At 42.8% G+C, this 15,794-nt stretch overlaps 1 protein-coding gene across 5 annotated transcripts in view; it reads right to left on the reverse strand.

The window, feature by feature from the left end:
* The window catches only part of LOC103723115 (uncharacterized), a 53,693-nt gene that overhangs the window by 13,620 nt on the left and 24,279 nt on the right, over positions 1-15,794 (reverse strand). For 4 of the 5 annotated variants that reach the window (XR_016399798.1, XM_088717918.2, XM_039121512.3 and 1 more), the window contains 2 exons: positions 3,325-3,820; positions 3,096-3,177 (listed from right to left, as the gene is read on the reverse strand). Coding sequence is in view for 3 of the 5 variants with exons in the window: in XM_088717918.2 (XP_088574044.2) it covers positions 3,096-3,177; positions 3,325-3,820 (578 nt within the window). In the remaining 2 variants the exon portion in view is untranslated. Of the gene's footprint in view, positions 1-58; positions 3,178-3,324; positions 3,821-15,794 lie in introns of all 5 variants that reach the window. The other variant, XR_016399799.1, reaches the window with a different exon arrangement.

Below are 15,794 nucleotides of genomic sequence, written 5' to 3' on the forward strand. Positions count from 1 at the left end.
GCCCGGTGGGCCTGGGCCGGGCCGGCACGGCACGGCACGGCCCGTTGCCCAACTCTACTTTTGATGATGGATTAAGGATTATGCCAAACTCTTGCTCAAAGGAAGGGGTCCTATTGAGTCATGTCGGGTCTACAAATCCCCTAACACTGACTTGTTAGTAAACTTTAACCAATACCCTATCCATCAAGAATTCAGGTCCGGTCCTCAACTAGATAGAATTCACATGAATCATCAGGTCTAGGCATCAGGTTCGGGTATGTACAGATCCGTACATTACTCAAGACTCATTGGATTTGAATCATGCATGAATGAGGTCCAGTTTTGGGTCCCAAGCAGGATTGAACTTCAATTCCTTCATACACTCAAACAATTAAACGATGACAGTCTTCAAGTATAATTAGTAAAATATTTATAAGAAATATGAAGATATAAGTGTAAAAATACTATGCATCATGAAATCTATCAGATCTGGACTGTCTAGTTTGGGTTAGGATCATAAAAAGCAATCCCATGTGAGTATTATATGATTGGTTTAGTTAAGAGTTCAGGTCAGGTAAAATTTACCAGAATCATTTATGGACTGGAAAAGTTTTAGGGGTCTATCCATGGTCTAGATTTGACCCATGGGTCTATGGATTCAGAACAGGTCCAAGTCAGGTTCCAGGTTCGTAAACTGTAGGCTTGCTCAGTGGTAGAGGCTATGAGAGGATTAAGATATCAACTTGGCTAAGGTTGAGCTTCAAAGTTGAAAGTTTGCATATATTAATGATAGCCCTACTCGATGGTGGAGGCTGGGGGAGGATCAAGGAGTCAACTCAGCCTACGAGCTGAGCTTTAGCATTGGAAGGGCGACAAGATGGTAGTTGGATATGGGCTCATGAAAATATGCATGAGCATTTCTTGTCCCTCTCCCATCTCTTCTTTCAGGGCTAAATCTCGAAAGCTGGGTATTATGACAGTCATGCTAAGTATCTAGAGTTTTTCTCTAGCTTTTTAAATGAGCGGCCCTCTGTAGCATGAGTTTTTGCTTCAAATGTAGAGGTGTACCAGAATTTGTATACTGCAATGGAAATCATTAGGTGCAAAGTATTGATCCAATGCAAAAGTGGAATAAGTTTATTATAAAAGATGAAAGGCATCCTTACAAATTACCAAGCTCATTAATGAAGAATTTGAAGATCAAAAAGAATTATATCCAAGGTTGATTGATTGAGCGTTCAACAATGTAGGGAATGTACAAATCATAGGTCTAATAAAGGGAGTATGGCGTTCTTATTGAAGAAATAATGAAAAATGAAAACAATATTTCCCCTCTGAAACAAGATATCAGAAAAGATGCACATATAGTATTTTTCTTTGGTAATTACTGAATAAAAACTGGTTTCTATGGTATATGGGGATGGTTCGGCCTAGTATCTAATGATTCTAGGCTTTTGAGAGCCTAAAAATGAATCAGACAGAATTTTATTTTGGTTAATACTACTTGTTTATATATAACCAGCCTTGTATTGAGGATAGGGGTAGAGTTGAACACTGAAACCAGAGTATCGAATAAATTTTGACTGTTCCAAGATGGAATTTTTTCAGATATACACTGTTCCCACATATTACCCTTTCTACTCTTCTGCTTCTGCAATCTCCTTGGAGATCTCTCTCTTTAAGATCAATTGACAAAACATCTAACATTTTTTATGTCATGGAGGCCCACTTCTAAGCTCATTTTTTCTGGTACATGAGTTTTAGTCCTTGGTCTCTTGAGTTTGTTCGGTTGGGTTTAATCGTAATACGCTTCTAAAAGTTTGAGCAACTAAGGAGCTGCTATTATGAATACTAGTACTGAACAAATAATGAATTTAGGTAGATCTTCATTTGGAAAAGAGACATCATTATTTCTTCCCAAGACTTCATTCGGAACAAATAATGAATGCACGGTTCTTCTGCTCAACTCAAAATGATACACATGATAAAGGTACTTCATTCTTTCTTACCGAGAGACTTTATTCATTTTAGATCTTGAATTTGAACCTAATTCTCCTTCGAGTTTAATATTATGATTTAAATATTCCTTTAATGGCAACCAGGATATTGATAAGAGACCAGCAGAGTGATCTAAAACCATTGCCAATATTTTCAATGGACTGTAGGTGATGGTGAGTAGATATTAGTCGTATTTGATCCTTGGTCCTCTAATGTTCCTTGAACACACTTTCAATTACTTTTGATGTTACTCTTAACTGGGAAAGTCCTTATGACTCGGAAGTTATTTCGCCAGGCCACAACCCTCTTAGAACGAGATCTTATAATCAGTTCTCTTCCCTCCCTCTGCAATGTTTCATTGTTAGTCCACTTCTAGTCAACAATCAATAAATACTTTCCTATGGGCTCAGATCTTTAAAGCAAGGTAATTTCTTGAGAAGTCTATTTGTCTCCTAGTAACAGAGCTAATGATGTTGATGCTCCTAGTATATCTTATATTTGGAAGAAGAAAGTTAACCCTCAGATACAGATGTTTCTTTTGACAACTATTTCAAGGGCAGCTACCTAATGTGACTCTCTTAAATCATTGAGGCATCTATCTGTTTCAAACGTGTTCCGGGTTCTTTGGAACTGAGGATACTTTTTGGAGCATGTTACTGCTTTAGGTCCTCACTCTTTACATAGATGTTGGATATTAAAGCGGCCAGAAATTCATGTTTAGATGGAATAGTTTACAAAATTTCTTGTTAGATTTACACAATTACTGTAATAGTGTTAGGTTCTCAAATCTGCTACATGGCGTTGTCTTGATGGCATACCATCAAATGCATGGGTAATTAAACTATCATCAATTATAAGGTTTAATGCATTGCCAGTCCATGATGCAACTAAGGGCAGTTCTTTTGAGAAATCCATGACAAATAAAAGAGTTGGCAAGTGTTATATATGGAATAAAGAAGCATTAAATATCTGACTGCCTGCAATCAGAAACACATAGGTACATAATACATAAACATATATTCATATGCATATATGCCTACAAATGTATGCATGTATCTATGTATGTACACATTTATACATGCATGGGCATTTCTCATGCAAAAAATGACAGGTTTTACCTCAATCTTCCTCATTTCAGCTTCTGTTTTTGCCTTCTGGTGATTTTCCCAAGCTTGAATTTTGATTTCCTCACGTTTAAACCTGAGAAATTTTCTGCTACTCAGAAACTGAACCCTCATAAAAAGTAAACTACAGAAATCATACAATTTGTTGTAAGTAGCAATGTCTAACACATAGTTCAAGTTAAGCTTTTCTACACAGGCAAACTGAGTCTTACTGTAAAACTACCTGGCCAGATACTTGGCTTTTTCTGCCTCCTCCCAGGCTGTTGCTCGGGCCTCTATAACACTTTTAGCTGCCTGATCTACGGATACAGTCTTAAGTGAAACAGATGCATTTGTTTCCTCCTCTTCCTTGCTTGCCCAGTTGGCTATGTTCGTCTTGCCCAATTGTTGGCCAAGAACCATTATTTCTCTCCTAGTTTTCATTTGTAATTCCTTTTCAGATAGCTGTGTGTTTTTGGAATCCACATGGCAATCAGCTGACTCGGTTGGGTTTGCATTTGGAGCAGTTCTTTGTGGAGTTGATGGTCGAGAAGAAGTAGGGCTGCGTATTGGTGTCGTTGCTCTCACAGGAGTTCCTGTCCGAGAAGGCTCCTGGCTAGCAATTGGAGTCATTTCTGTGCCTATATCTCTCATAGATACAGATCTAACTGTTGATGGGGGTGTGAAAAATGTTGCAGCACTGTGAACAGACGTTGATGAATCATGCCGACTAAGACTGACTGCAGAAAGTTACACATTCAATACACACTCAAAATTGCTCCAACCTTGAAATTCAAAAACCCCTTCCTTCTATATTACCACAACATTAATAAAGATAATTAGGTTCAAATGAAAATGTTCTGAATATCCATAAAGTAGTTAAGTGCTAACAGATGATGATTATACAACTTCAAATGGAATGAAACTGGATTCTATGATTCCCTTAATATACCATAAATACTACAGCTGCACTATTCCTATCAGGTAAGAGATCTTCTTTGCATAAGAGAAGCAAAATGGTCTCAAAATGATTAATAACTTTTACTTTTAAACCTCGAAAGCAAGAATTCTAGTATAATTTTCATCCCTTGGCATCCATCTCCTAAGCATATGCACCATACAGAGGCTCCAAGTTTGACTTAAACGAAGCATCTCTCTCTTCAGCATCACACACACACACATAAACACACACATGCACAATGGATGCATTTGTGCATGCATCCACTCACCCACACATTGCCTGTTGCACGAATGCATGCACATGCACATGCTGACACCCATGCACACAGCCACATGCACACATGGGCACAGGCATGCATGGATGCACACCCACACGCACACAGGAGCACAGGCATGCATGGATGCACACCCACACGCACACATGCACACACCCACACCCATCCCTCCAGTTCCTCACACACCCACGCCCGCACCTACATGCACACCCCATGCCCACACACATCCACACCTCATCCCCCTCCCTTGACAGACAACCATGCATATGCCCATAGCCAAGGGCATGAGCGCACACCTGCTGGTCCGCCCATGCACATGTACACGCACACGTACACCAGTTCTAGCAACATGAAAAAGAGACACAATTTAGTGCTTGGTAACAATTCAGATAGAGGCAAAAACCAAGACTTCCAAAAAAAAAAAATCTGCTAAATTAGTCAAATATTTGGAAGGAATTCAAATAACTAATAATTAGAAATCAAATAACAAGAATATACAATATAATCTTTCTAAAATATTCATACATTTATTTAAGTAAAAGAAGTATGGACGAGGTAAGGTCTACTTGGGTCGGGACCGAGTTGGTTCACAGGTCGACCTAATTGTTTGCAGCCCTATTTGGACCTAGATAATCATAGTGCATGTGGATCTTCCTCTCTCTCTCTCTCTCCCTCCTCCGGTATGCCAAAAGGAAAAGAATAACATGTTAAGTCGTAAACTTTGCATATAAAACACGAATTACTGGATGATCATGGACTGACTCATTTACATGGACTAATTCAGAAAATCATTCAATAATTAAATATTTTTTTAAATAATCGATCATATTGTTATTATGACATGAAATCAGTTTATTGTCCTCATTTGGGATATGCAACATTCTAAAAAGCACTAGTATTGTGCACGTCACTAGGGAACTTCATCGTGCATATGTGGAAGTCCAACACTTAAAAGGAAGAAGCTTAAATATAGAAGTCTGATTGTATCATTAAATATTGAAGGTAAGTTATTATTAAACATAAAAGAAATAGATAGAAGGTTAAAAACAAAAAGAAGAAAAGAAAATCCAAATTAAGGAAACAATTTTACATTTATAGCTGTCATAAAGAGCATTAGATGATAATTTGTCTTACAAGGAACACAACAACATTGATAAATCACTCAAATGGCATGCTCTACCATTCATGTTATATAAGTGTGAAGATCCATGCGGGCGTCTGTTTAGTCCCGCATCAGTTATTCGCTGGATAAATCTTAGGTACTTATACAGGATCAAGGAGCCTAAATAATACCTTCCTGTAAGCCATTTTGGGTGAAGTCCTGGGTTGTTATAAATGGTATCAGAGCAGACCCGACCCATAATGTAATGTCCGGGCCCACTACCAACTGGGCCCAATATTTTAAGGCCCAGTTACGGGGGGAGTGGGGCCCGATTTTACTGTAGGGGCAGTACTGAGAGGGAGCAACCGTGAAAGGGTTGCCACCTCCTGCTGAGAAGGGAAGTGACAGGGCCATAGCTGGCCGGCAGAGGGAGAGCCACCGCACGCCCTTGAGACAAGGGGGGCAGCTGGGAGCTCCTGGACCAGAGAACAGGGGAAGATGGGACCTCACTGAGGGACCCTCACCCATGCAAAACTGGGGGCCGCCACCTCACCCCCTTGCTGGCAGCCGATTCCGACGGGCCTGAGACAAGGGGGGGCAGCTGGAAGCCCCCGGAGCAAGGGGGAAGAGAGGATGGGACCTCTCAGAAGGGGGTCTCATCCCTTAAACAAAAGTATTTAAGCCCCAGTACTGTACCCTCTATTCCCTGACCCCTTAGAACACTAAACTAGAGAGCCGAAGCCCTGGAGCCGAAGGCGATGAAGCCCTGAAGCTCTGAAGGAGAAGGAGGGACTACTAGGAGGAGGTACTGCCCGACTGCAATCGACCAAAACCAGGTATGAACCCATGTTAACAAAATTTTAAAGAGTGGAGAAACCCCTCTGTGGGGTGTTCTCCCCTCTGTTTCAATAATGAAACCGAGGGGAGGAAACCGGCACCGAGGAGGGAGAAAGGCCAACAGGCCGCAGGCCGGGCCGGATCCACAGGCCGCGGGTCGGCCTGAGAACGGCCGCGGCCCAGGCCCGGGCCCGACGGTCACCCGGGCCGAGCCCAACCGGGCTCGGCCTGCAGATGAGCAGGGCACCGCAGCTTCGGCTGCGGCTACCCTAGGGCTCGGGGGGCAGCCCCGAGCCGCCGGTCAGGCCAAGCCGGCAACCGGCGTGACCACGAGGCCACCAGCCCCGGCCGGACCACTGCCTCCTCTCCGGCAAGAGGTGGTGGTGCCAGAGGGAAGGACCAAAGAAGAAAAGGAAGAAGGAAAGAAGAAAAGGAAGAAGGAAAGAAGAAAAGAAAGAAAAGAAAAGAAAAAAAAAATAATGAAAATTTAAAAATGAACTCACCGGACCTTGAGGCTTCATCCCCTCCGGCCATGCCTTGCCGTGGACGGAGCGGGTGGAGGCTCTCGGGTATAGCCCGGATCCTGACCCATCTCCGAGCCTTTTCCCTCTCCGGCATCACTTCGGAGAGAGGAAGGGCCGGCCTTCCCTTCCGTCGGTGCACCGGGGGGAAACCCCGCCTCGGTCGGTGGATCGGGGGGAGCCTCGTCTCCCCGGTCGCCTGCGAGAGAAGAAGGGGAGGAGACGGAGGGTTCGGTGGGGACGAAGGGCCGGAAGCTAGGGTTCGGCGAAAACAAAGAAAAAAGAAAGAAAGACAAAGAGAGAAGGAGAGGGAAAGGTCGGAAGGAGGAATAGGCCGTGGATTCGGCCGGAGGAAAAGGAGGAGGCCGAGAAATCGGCCGGAACCCCCAGGACTTCTGGCGAGAATGAAGGAGAGAAGAGGGAGAAAGAGAGCCGGAGGAGAGAGGGAGCCAAGGGAGACGAAAAGGCGGAAGCCTCTGGAAGGGGGGAGAAAAACCCTGATGACAGGTTCGCGGGTCGGATCCGAATCCGAACCCGCACCCGTTAAGCCCCAAAAAAAAAAGGAAAAAGAAAAAGGAAACGGGTTTAGCCAAATTTGACTAAACCCGAGCCCAATCAAATTGGGCTAAGCCTGGACGAGCCAGACTATAAATTTAACCAAAATTATGCCCAAATGGAATGAAGCCCAAACCTAATTCGGCTGGGATTGGTCCCAACAGACCAAATTAGTGGAAATAAGCCCAATTCAAGCCCAATGTGACTAATTTGGGGCCAAATTGACCCCAGATTAATTCTAACTCAGACCCAAATAAACCACAGTGACCCTAAACCCGGAATTAAACCCAATTAAATTGGGGATTAAGCTTATTGACCAATTAGCAGGCCAATTAACCCATATGGACCCAATTAAAGCCCCAATACGGATGCATTAGACTTGGGCTATAGTTCGGGTAGGATCCAAACAAATAAAAAAGAAATAATATGCTTATTATGATGTGATTTTAGGTGACTCAGGATTCGTCACCAGGACGTGAGAAACTTGGGAGAGAGCGAATCACGGTAAGTAACCTGCTCTAATCTTTTATGGATCACGCATGAAATTTAACCTGTTATACTTGTCCTGTAGATCATGTACCCTAAATTATAAGCTATGAACGGTGAATGTATATGGCATGCTTTAGTTATACAAGTTATGATTATATGTGCTTTATGATTTCCATTATGCCTATGAAATAAGTAGATTACATTATATCCTAAGATATGGATTATGAATCATGTATATGAGTGGCATGCGTTAGCCATATAATTGGTGATTATGCTTATATCATGCTTATGTAGATTTCATGATGCATGTAGGATGAATGGAATTACATGTCATAATTTTCATTAACATGAGCATAAAGAATGATGATGAATTGCCTCTAGTTATTTGCACTGCTTGCAAGGGGTACCTAAGAGTTCTCGATGCTACGGGCCGAATGCAACTGAGCCGGCCTTGCCAGTGGCCGATAATGACTGAGCCAGCCCCGCCAGTGGCCGACTAATAACTGAGCAGGCCCCGCCAGTGACCGATAATGAATTCGCCGTAGCATCCATAAGGTACTACCTACAAGAAGTATTGTTTACGGACTCTTAAGAGCTACTGATCGAATGCAACTGAGCCGGCCTTGCCAGTGGCCGAGAATGACTGAGCCAGCCCCGCCAGTGGCCGCCTAATAACTGAGCGAGCCCCGCCAGTGGCCGATAACGACTTTGCAGTAGCATATGAGAGTATGACCACGGCATGCCGGCGGCACGATTTTTCTTTATATATATATATGCATATACAAGATTCCTTGATAATGTAGGATACTGAATTATTTACTCAGCAGGGATATTTTATCATGATGATTTATTAGATAGCATACATGTCAGCTTCTCAAACCCTGATAAGCATGGTTAGCATTTTTAGTTGATTCAACAAGATTATACAGGATTACTTACTGAGCCGTGTAGCTCATGTCTGTTCATTTACATTTTTTTTCAGATCACCACCAGTGACAGCTGCTAGAAGCATTTTTCTTTTGCAACAGGGCTTCTTTATTTTTGGGATGATATGAATATACTTTTGTGTATATAAACTATGTAGAAGCTCTGTACCTTATAGATACCCTCTGTTGTAATGCACATATTTTGATATATGCAAGTTTGACTGCTTTTGACTACCCTGTTACCCATGTATGAGGCTGCGTGCTATTGTGGGCGGTAGTCGGCAATAGCACGGCCGTGTCACGGATCCGGGTCCGGGGCGTGACATCTCGTGGTATCAGAGCTCTAGGTTTAACACGATCATAACTGTAAACATCTGGGTTAATGGGTAGTTAAGAATATTATGGCTTATCAAGATATGTTGATCTTACGTTAAACTTTGGCTGCAGTAACCACTGTAAGATATGGATGACGATAGGAGGGTACCGTCAGCATCCCCACATCCTGGCTACCTCTCAGACTCTCCGGATACGCCACACGTTGCGGCAGGCAACGCAGATCTAGCTGGGGTATACCAGTTGATGGCGCAGTTACTCCAGCAGCAGCAGCAGATGCAACTGGCTGCCATACAACCAGCTAACTCCTATTATGAGAGGTTCCGACGGTTGAACCCACCAGTATTTGACGGCGGATCGGACCCGATAGCAGCTGAGACATGGATTCGGGAAATGGAGAAGATGTTCCAAGCACTCCAGTTCCCTGAAGAAACAAAGGTCCGATTGGCCATTCCCCAGCTGATAGGAAGCGCCGAATTTTGGTGGACAACCATGGAACCAGCATACCCTGCCAGCAGGATAACTTGGAGGGACTTCATGAGGCTGTTCTATGCAGAGTATTTCCCGGACTCAGTGAGCCAGATGAAACAAGATGAATTTTTGACACTGACGCAGTCCGAGCAGATGTCCGTCCTACAGTATGCCAGCAAATTCAACGAACTGGGCCGGTTTTGCCCCCAGTTCATGGACAATGAAAGGAGTAAGGCAAGCCGGTTCGAGCGGGGGCTGAGGTACAGGATCAGATCCCGGATATCTTCTCACCTATTCACCTGCTACAGAGACGTGCTGGACCGGGCCTTGAAGGTTGAGGCCGACTTGATGAGGCCTGACATAGAAAGAAATGATCTGATAAAGGCCAGGCCAGCAGGAGGACAGAGCAGTAGGCCCAGGGGCATCAAGGGGTCTATGATTAAGAAAAGATAGAACCGAGGTTGCCCCAGCTGCGGCAAGCATCATAGTGGGTCATGTCTGAGGAAAATTGGGGCCTGTTTTACCTGCGGGCAGATCGGACATATAGCACGTGACTGCCCAAGGAGAGCCCCCAGACCTCCTGCACCTGAGGGCCAGAGGCCAAGGAACAACCCCCGAGGGTTCGCGCTGACTCGCCAGGACGCCAGTGCGAGCGATCAAGTGGTGACAGGTACACTGCCAATTAATTTGATTGATGCCTCTATTTTGTTTGATTCTGGTTCTACACATTCCTTTGTGTCGGTTAGCTTTTCCAAACAGTTACATTGCACATCTGAGAAAATAGAACCATTGCATGTTGCCACACCCCTCCAAGAAACAATAATAGTCGACACTAAATACAAGAACTGCATAATTCAGTTGGGAGGAAAGGAGTTAGAGGCAGATCTTCTACAGCTTGACATGCATGATTTCGACATTATTTTGGGAACGGACTGGATGTCCCAGTACCACGCCTATATTGACTGTTACCATAAGAAAGTGGTATTCCGGATGCCAGGGGAACCAGAGTTCTTTCTGAATGACGATACACCCCCTCAATGTAATTCAACACTGCATTTCATTTCTGCCTTGCGAGCCGCCAAAGCACTAAAAAAGGGGCGTACGGCTTATCTGGCATGTGCGGTGGATACCCAAAAGGAGATCAAACTAGAAGATATTCCGGTAGTCAGGGAATATCCGGATGTTTTTCCTGAGGAATTACCGGGACTACCCCCTGATCGCGAGGTCGAATTCACTATTGACCTCACACCAGGAGCAGGACCTATTTCCAAGGCTCCTTATCGAATGGCCCCTGCTGAGCTCAGAGAATTAAAGACACAATTACAAGAACTTTTGGATAAAAAGTTTATTCAACCCAGTGTGTCTCCATGGGGAGCCCCAGTACTATTTGTAAAAAAGAAGGATGGGAGCATGCGACTGTGCATCGATTACCGGGAACTAAACAAAATAACTATAAAGAACAAATATCCTCTGCCTCGGATTGATGACCTGTTTGACCAGCTGCAAGGTGCCCAAGTCTTCTCCAAGATAGATTTGCGGTCCGGTTACCATCAGTTAAAAATCAAGCCTGATGACATGCCAAAGACTGCATTTCGAACCAGGTATGGACATTATGAATTTCTGGTTATGCCATTTGGACTAACCAATGCTCCAGCTGCTTTTATGGACTTAATGAACAGAGTCTTCAAGCAGAATTTAGATCAGTTCGTGATAGTCTTCATTGACGATATACTGATTTACTCAAGGAGCAGGGAAGAGCACGAACTTCAGTTGAGAATGGTACTGCAGACCCTTCAGAAGAAAAAGTTATATGCCAAGCTGAGCAAATGCGAGTTTTGGTTGAACAGTGTGGCATTCCTCGGTCACGTGATCTCCGAGAATGAAGTGTCGGTGGATCCCAAGAAGATCGAAGCAGTGGTAGATTGGCCTTGTCCCACCAACGTCAAGGAAATTAGAAGCTTTTTGGGACTAGCCGGGTATTACCGACGGTTTGTGGAGGGATTCTCCAAGATAGCCACTCCCTTGACCCGATTGACCAAAAAACGGGCCAAGTTTATTTGGGATGGCAGTTGTGAGAAAAGCTTTCAGGAGTTAAAGCAGAGGTTAGTATCTGCTCCAATTTTAACTCTGCCATCCACAAATGGAGAATTTACTATTTATAGTGATGCTTGCAAAACTGGGCTAGGCTGTGTATTAATGCAAAATGGCAAGGTAATAGCTTATGCCTCCAGACAGCTGAAACCCTATGAGCAGAATTATCCGACCCACGACCTGGAGTTGGCTGCAGTGGTTTTTGCCCTGAAGATATGGAGACACTACCTATATGGGGAACATTGTGAGGTATACACTGATCATAAGAGCCTAAAATATATATTTACCCAGAAAGAATTGAATATGCGGCAAAGAAAATGGTTGGAACTTCTGAAGGACTATGATCTGAGTATTAAATATCATCCAGGCAAAGCTAACGTGGTGGCCGATGCTCTGAGTAGAAAGTCAGCGGTGACTTTAGCTGCACTACTCACCGCCCAGCCGCAGATTCAAAAGGATCTGGATAGGCTACAAGTCGAAGTAGTTGCACAAACTACAAGGAGTCTGTTGGCCACTCTGAGGATACAACCGACACTGACCGACAGGATAAGGATCGCCCAGCAGTCTGATGTATGCACAGGTCAACTCAGGGATGAAGTAGAGAAAGGGTTACGACCCGAACTCCAGATTCACCCAGATGGTACCCTGAGGTTTGGTCATCGATTATATGTTCCGGCTGATGCTGAATTGAAAAAGGAGATCCTAAGAGAAGCCCACCAATCTCGTTTCTCCATCCACCCCGGCAGTACCAAGATGTACAGAGACCTCCGAGAGCATTACTGGTGGAAAGGTATGAAAAGAAAAGTAGCTGAATATGTTGCCAGATGCATGACCTGTCAGCTGATAAAAGCAGAACACCAGAGGCCGGCAGGATTACTAGAGCCACTAGAAATTCCAGAATGGAAATGGGAGCATATAACTATGGACTTTGTTACAGGGCTCCCAAGAACAGTAAAAAGAAATGATGCAGTGTGGGTGATTGTTGACCGCCTCACAAAGTCAGCCCACTTCCTACCTTTTAGGGTTGGAACCTCATTGGACAGTGATGACCCAAAGATTGATTCAAAGATTGATTTTGATGATCACAAAACCTTGAAGTATAAATACTAATGTTTGTGTTGCAAGGAGAAAGATATTTATTTTGCAAGGAACATAGCAAGTTGGAAGAACACAAGAAGGCCTCCAAAGCTCTCAAGAAAAGTTGGAAGAAAGCTACAATTTATTGGCCCAAGTTTCAAGTTCAAAGAATTCAAGTTGAAGGAGCAAATTCAAAGAAAAATTCAAAAGAATAGTCCTCGAGTCGACTCCTGAAAGTTTAGAGTCGACTCTGGCACTCTAGAGTTTCAAGAAACAGTTCTCGAGTCGACTCCGATACTCTACGAGTCGACTCCGACTGAGAACAAACAAAAAGACAGAGAGTTGATTTTCAGCGCTACAGTGATCTCGAGTCGACTCCAACTTCAGCGGAGTCGACTCCCAGCTACAGTGCCGGCAGACTACTATTCACAGGTTGACTCTTGTTTCAGCCGAGTCGACTCCTACTTCAGCCGAGTCGACTCGAGCACGCTGGGAGGCATAACGGCTAGTTTTTTCTTGCTTCCAACGGCTCTATTTTTGTCTCTAACGGCTAGATTTTTGTTGGAACTCCCTCTAAAGCTATAAAATCAAGAGGAGAGCTAGGGAAGAGGGTATGAAAGTGGGAGAGAACATTTAGGAAAGAGATTTCAAAGAGATTACAAGGAAAATCTCCTATAAGCACAAAAGGGCCACTCAAAGTGAAATAGAGAGAAGAAGAGCATCCAAGTGCATCCCAAAGCTTCCTCTCCATCCGTGTGCTGCCTCGGTGATCCTCTACTTCGTGCCAAATCAGAAGAGGGTCAAGTAAAGAAGAAGCCGAGCTCCTTCATCTTCAAAACTCGTTTGAGGGCTTCTCTTTACTCTATTTGTTTATATTGTTATATTTGCTTGTTTAAGAAGCTTTGATTTGTTTTAAACTTTGTTTTTAATATCTTGTAACTTGATTCAATCAAGGGATTGAATCAAGGGGTTAAGGTTTGTTGGTGAGCCTTTGGGGAAAACCAACCGGGTTGATTGTGAACCCGGAAAACAATCATTGTAAGGTTGTGGTTGGTGAGCCTTTGGGAAAACCAACTGGGTTGGATTGTGAGCCCGTGAAAACAATCGGTAGGTTCTAGTCGGTGAGCCTGTGAAAACCGACCGAGTTCGTTGTGCGCTCGTAAAACAACAAGTTGGGTTGTGAGCTTGTAAAACAACCAACTGTAATCTGTAGGATTATAGTGAAATTCCCAAGAGGTCTTGGGGAGTGGATGTAGGTGCTGGGGTGCACCGAACCACTATATGTTTGTTGTGTTTGTAATGCTTCTTGTTATTGTCTAACTAACACACTTACTTACTTAGATAAATTGCTTGCTTAACTCTTATCCGCGCATCCTTTAGTTGCAAGCATATTCAATCAAGTCATATTCTATACATCAAATTGTTGCTAAGTTTAACTTTCACTGTGCATCTATACAACTTAGCATAATTAATCAAAAAGTGCTAGAAGTAGCTTAAAAGTTTTAAAAGACCCAATTCACCCCCCCCTCTTGGGTTGTATCTACTGGGCAACAAGTGGTATCAGAGCAGGTGCTCTAAGATTAATTATTGATCTCACGATCAAGAGCCAAAGATCATGACAACTCAAATAGATAGTTTTCTAGGAGAAGGACAATCAATTGATACACCTCCACTATTTAATGGCATAAACTATACACATTGGAAAATACGCATGCGCATTTTTATTCAATCACAAAACTATTATTTATGGAAAATCATAATAAATGACCTTCACACACTCTCTCAAACTATTAATGAAAAGGACTTAGCACAATTGAATGCTAATGCTATGAACATATTATATTGTGCTATTCATGAAACGAAGTTTAATGAAATTTCTGCATGCTTATCTGCTAAGGAGATCTGGGATACTTTAGAAAATATTTATGATAAATCTCAGATTAGCTCACATGTGCTTCAATTGCGTACTAACAATGAGATTGCAGAATCCTCCACAGTAGCCGAGTCGACTCCCAGTTTGTCCGAGTCGACTCCTAGAGAAGAACAGTCTGAAAGGCAGAGACACAGTCTTGAAGACCCTGTGAACGAGTCGACTCCAAGTAGTTCCGAGTCGACTCCCAAGTCAGCCGAGTCGACTCCGACAAGGCCCGAGTCGACTCCGAGGCAGAACAGTTCAAAAGACAGAGAATCATCTTTTAGGCCTCTGAGAACGAGACGTCCCCCGAAGATCTCGAGTCGACTCTCAAGTCAGTCGAGTCGACTCCAAGTAAACCCGAGTCGACTCGAGGAAGAAAGAACAACAAAAAAATTCAAAAGCTTCCTAAAGACAAAGAAGAAGAGGAAGCAAGAAGAAAGGAAGAAAGAGATAAAAAGCAAGAAAGCCTTGACCAAGGAAGAGTCAAGCAAAAAATTGAAAGCTAGAAGCAACAATGAACTACAAGAGGTAACTAACTTATGTTTTATGGCATTAGAAGATAAAGTAGAATCTGAATCTAATTTTACACCAAATGAATTTCATGAAGAATATTCTTATGATGAACTATTAAATGCTTTTCATGATTTGTATGGTGAATGTAGAAAATTAGCTATCAAAAATAAAAATCTTAAAAAGCTAAATCTCGAAATCTCAAAAGAAAGAAATTCTATTGCTGAAATATATGACAAACTAAATTCTGAAAATGAAAGCTTAAGGATAAATTCAGAACAATTGATTCAGAAAAATCAGAATTTAATTAAAGAAAATCAAAACTTAAGTGAAAAAATTAACCAATCAAAATCTCTTATTAACAAATTCACTGTAAGTTCAGAACGATTAAAATTGATGTTTGAAAGCCAATATGTTGCTTATGATAAATCAAAACTTGGCTTGACTCCTTTACTTAACAATAAATCTCTAGAGAAAAAGGTTATCAATGCATCAAGCAAACCATTAAATAAGATAACTTATTTCAAACATGAAAAGAATGGGCATAACAACTTTACCCATCGTTCTAACACAATTAAATCAAATGGTAAAGTTATTACTATTAAACAGATTTGGGTTCCAAAAGGAACCATATGTCCTAACTCTCAAGGAC

This window comes from Phoenix dactylifera, chromosome 3, assembly GCF_051530095.1.
Source record: "Phoenix dactylifera cultivar Ajwa chromosome 3, Ajwa_hap1_PhDact_Kaust_v1.1, whole genome shotgun sequence".
NCBI classification, from domain to species: domain Eukaryota; kingdom Viridiplantae; phylum Streptophyta; class Magnoliopsida; order Arecales; family Arecaceae; genus Phoenix; species Phoenix dactylifera.